The sequence below is a fragment of the Aplysia californica genome, unplaced genomic scaffold (assembly GCF_000002075.1).
Source record: "Aplysia californica isolate F4 #8 unplaced genomic scaffold, AplCal3.0 scaffold00367, whole genome shotgun sequence".
Lineage (NCBI taxonomy): Eukaryota > Metazoa > Mollusca > Gastropoda > Aplysiida > Aplysiidae > Aplysia > Aplysia californica.
The window spans coordinates 326,617-331,319 of NW_004797637.1; the positions used below are offsets into that span (position 1 = coordinate 326,617).

The 4,703-nt window shown below is 42.2% G+C and overlaps 1 protein-coding gene across 1 annotated transcript in view; it reads right to left on the bottom strand.

The window, feature by feature from the left end:
• LOC101860752 (multidrug resistance-associated protein 1) overlaps positions 1-4,703 on the bottom strand; it is a 30,486-nt gene that overhangs the window by 16,333 nt on the left and 9,450 nt on the right. The window contains exons 9-11 of the mRNA XM_013085344.2: positions 4,394-4,527; positions 1,969-2,106; positions 805-951 (exon numbers count right to left, since the gene is read on the bottom strand). Of these exons, the coding sequence (XP_012940798.2) occupies positions 805-951; positions 1,969-2,106; positions 4,394-4,527 (419 nt within the window). The remainder of the gene's footprint in view (positions 1-804; positions 952-1,968; positions 2,107-4,393; positions 4,528-4,703) is intronic.

Here is a 4,703-nt window from a genome sequence, read left to right on the forward strand (position 1 = left end):
CCAAAGCCCCCATGACCCCGACCGTTCATCCCTTCTCCCCTCATTTCCAACAATACGTAGAACCGACAACTCAGTGAAAACTTCACTGGCTGTGGCACTGCCACTGCTGTGACCCCAAAGGGAATTTGAAAGTTACAGAAACTTGAGTATCTATGGATAAAATGCAATATTTAAAAAAACAAAAACAGATGTGTTCATTTATATGAGTTTTGATCATTTGCATACGCTCTGCCTAGTCACTCATGGAGCTTAATTCCAACTGACTGCTTTTTGTGACATATTTATAAACACCTATTGTTGATAGAAGACAATCTACACAAAGTACGAAAGCATCTTATCTACTTTTTACATACTGATCTTATCTACGCACATTTAGATATCTTTGTTATATTACCAAAGATAGGTAATTAGTTTTCCTTGACTAAATCCACCAAGTTCCAGTGGCTGATGGGAAAATAAAAGATAGTTCGAGAGTGTGAGGGACAGGGTATTATTTTGCAAACACAAAGGTCGTCACTGTCGCTTTCATTGTGTGGCGAGAGTGTTCACGTCAACAACGTAACCAAAACTTCTTAATTCAAACAAAAAAGTACTCTACAGTGAATATACACTGGGATATATAAAACGCAGGAATTCGTTTTTACACTCAGGCCTGCTCCATTTCTCAATTCTCGAGGGCCTGGCATTTTGACTTAAGTCTAATTGCGTACATCAGGGTTACGAAAATCTTTAAGGATTCAGAATCGTGAAATGATAACTAAATCCACCCAGACCCGACTACAGGCCATAAATGAGCCATCTCACCGTGACCATGTCCTTGAGGAGTTTGGGCATGTTATTGATGGCGAGTCTCAGCACAGAGATGTAGTTCATGGACACGAAGGCTGTGCTGGCGTCTAGGTAGTGGCTATCTTGCGCCAACACCACGCCCACCATCGTGAAGTATGTGATCTTGGGTGAGGGAGAGGAGTTGGGACAACGGGGAAAGGGGAGGTGAGAGTAGAGGAAAGATTAATGGGAAACTCCATAATGACAAAATAGAGAAGGGCGTGGACAGAGAGGAATGACAAGAGGGGTGGCAGGGGAGGGTGGTGGGTTGTTTGTAGAAACAAGTGATATCAGGAGCGGCGACAGAGCAGAGGGGGAAAAAGGGAAGAAGACAAGGGAATGGGGTGGTACGGGAATGTCGACAAAAATGAAGAGCAAAATGAAAGTAAGACGCTATTGAGAGGGGAGGGGTCAACAACTTGCGCTCGACAACAGTGAGAGCTGCGTTTTGCCCATATTCCGCATGCTTCGTATCGAATTTTTTTCAGACAGCAAAGTGTGGCGGCCATAACAGTCTAGATTATTACAGTTCATGTCTATGAGGGGGACCGAGAAAAGTAAACACAGAAACAGAGGAGAGAGTAGTGTATTACGTCACTTGAGTGATGGAAAGATTGTGTGAATGTGTATGAAAAGAGCGAAGTAACGAGGTCAGCCTGCCTTGTAAGTTATCTGAACAGTGTCGAAGGAGGCGTAAAACGTCTATTTTGCTAGAAGTATCTATGGAGAAGAGGGGAAGAGCATGGCGACTTTTTTTGTGTTGGTTTTTTTTCGGGGGGTGGGGTGGGGGTGGTGATTGTGACGTCAAGATCAAAACGAAAGGGGGGGGGGGGTGGTTCCTAGTTAAACCAGCTATGACTTGGAATTCTTTGGAAAAAAACAGCATTGTGTGTTCATTTTCCATGCCTGTGTGCACCTGCGCATGCGCGCGTGCGTGTGTATGTGTGTTTCTGTTTGTGTTTGTGTGTGTGTGTATGTGTGTGCGTTTCTGTATATTTTATGGGTATGTGTTTGAGTTTGCATGCCTGTTTACATGTTTGTCAGCAAGAATTTGCTTGATTGTGAGTAAGTGTGTGCTTGTGTGTTTGTATGTGATCGTATGAATGAGCTTGAGGGTGGAAGAGCCTGTGTGAACCTTACCCAAAATATAGTACCGCTCCAAAAGAAGATCTGCACAGCTTCTAGAAGCGCGTATTTGAAAAGTATGGCCAGCTCCCTCTCCCTCACCTCCTCCACCTCTTGGATGAACATTGGTTCCCATGCGTACAGCTTGATTGCCTTAAAACGCACAATAGAAAAGGGAATAAAAAGAAAACACAAATGTGACATGATTCCATAGCATAAAACTATTACATTGTCTTTAAAGACGTTCTCTTTTTTTCCTGTCAAACACTATCGTTCTTATCTCTCCTCCTTTGATTTGTATGTTACTGTCTCATAGAACCTCTGTAACCCTTCGCGTTTATCTCTAGATCTAGATCTAAATCTAGATCTAGATCTAGATCTACATGTTATATTTGTAAAAGTCATTCACCTTGGCCACCTAAAACTTCCGAACTACTTAACTTCCAAATTAATGTTGGTCCGGAATCATTTAAAAGGTGCACAGTTTTATTGAGGAGCCTAAAGTCACTGTAGTTTTATTTTCAGTTTTTCATTAGTTTCGTTTAGATCTTATTCTTGGGAAAGTCCGACTTCTAAAACGCCATTGTAAACAAGTGTGGTTTCCGTTCACTAGCCGTGCGCCTGATTCGACAGCTTTAAAATTCTGGAGTGTACAACCCATACAACCACGAAATGGCCCAAGTTCTCCGCTGGTGGCAGGGAGACGTCTGTTTCTTCCCGCGACAAAAGGGTATAAGTAGCGGGTAAAAGTAAAAGTAAAACATATTGTTGTGAGAATATCGATCTAGATCTAGACCTTCTGATTTTTTTCATCTCTCACGATTTATTGCTGCTTTCTAGTAGAGTGTAAAAATATAGTAGGCCAATGACTTTCAGTTGATGTTAATGCAAGGATCATTCCTTTCATCGGACTTGCAACCGTAAGGTCGTGGGTTCGAATCCCGTCAAGGGCCCGACGTTGTGTCATTGGGAAAGGCACTTAACACAAATTTTCCTCACTTCACCCAGGTGGGAACGGGTACCCGGCTATAGACAACGAAAGATCTTGTCAGTTTGTTAGTGTTTGAGCGCTTAATCAGCTGCTTGCATTGTATGCTTCCCGAGAAGCTGAGAATGTTTCGGAGTGTTCTATGGTCTGCTTGGGTAATAATATAGTGTAAAGCGCATAGAGCCTGCTGTTGAGCAGGGATATGTTCTATACTAATACTATTTATTATTATTATTATTATTATTATTATTATTATTATTATTATTATTATTATTATTATTATTATTATTATTATCATTAAAGGGGGCCCAGCTATTTTGTTGCAAGTGCTGTGAAACTCTTACTATTTAATTTCTTTTTCAGACTCTGCAGATGCACAATGGCCGATCAGAGCCAAACTAAAGGCAATATTGCAGCATGGTGCCACCAGTATCCATCACTTGCAATTTTGAAGTCATAAGAGATGACGTCCCAATCAGTACCACAGACTCAATCATAAACACGAATGTCAATGTGCATAATTGGTGCCTGCCCTTTGAAGTTTCAGATAAAGAAAACTTTTTTTAATTTTAACGAACACTTATCTTAAGCTTCCTTTTTTTAAGTGCCTCAAAGCAGTATGTCTTCAAGTGTTGTCGAATGATCAGGAGGTTTTCTTCAAAGGGTTAACCCAGAGAGGGTTTAGTTACCCCATGCCGTTGAGAGCAAGCATAATGCGGTTGCTCAGTCAAAGACTCGATGCATTGTTCCTGAAAAAGGCTGACCGGTGGCTCTCGTGGTCTAAAGGTACGGTTTGCATCCTGACTGCGACGGAAAATCTTCTTCTCTAAAACATGTTCTCCTTTCAACTCCTTTCCTGCTCTCTTATCATGTTCTGTCGTCTGCTTTCGTCTCCTCTTTCCCCCCCCCTCCCCACCCCTCTTTGTGCCCCTCCTCTGGGCTCCAAACTCTTTCTGCTACCTTCTTCTGCTACTCCCTGGCTCCTCTTACTGCTGTCTTTCAGCCACAACCCTGATCTAAGATCTAACACATTGACATATAGCCTTCTCAGACAAGGACAAAACAATCTCTGAGGTCCCATGGGCAAGTTGCGCACGTTAAAGATCTCTTGGTGGTCCAAACTCGATAAGAGTAGGCTCTGGCTGCCACCCCGGCAAAATCCAAAACTAAGTCCTACCTACAGAATTAATGCTTAATTCCTTAATGTGTCCTGCGAGCTCATAATTATGACCTTATGCAGTTGCGAGCTATATAAAACACTGACAAATAAGGTTGACCTTAGGTCCTACTTTTTTTCTTTGAATATGTTGTTGTTGTTGTTGTTGTTGTTGTTGTTGTTGTTGTTGTTGTTGTTGTTGTTGTTGTTGTTGTTTCCTATCTGATTGTCTGAATTGTTTTTCTCCGAACTGAGTGACCGTTCTTGTGTCATGTACCTCAAGCAAGAAAACCGACCTTAATTCCGTTCAGAAGTTCACCCATCAGCTTCAGACGTTCGTCCTTGACCTTCATGATCTGACCTTGGTATCGCTTCATTACCTTGGCAACGACTGCATTTGCCGCCAATATGAGTACCAGGAAATTCACAGCTGAACGAAAGGTGGGGTGGGAGAGGTGGGTGGATACTGATGAAAAGGTATGTCTTCCATTAAAAACTCACAAAGTAATTATTTTCCGCCTCAACCTCACACTCACACAGGAATATAGACATACACACAAACACACACACACACACACACACACACACACACACACACACACACAC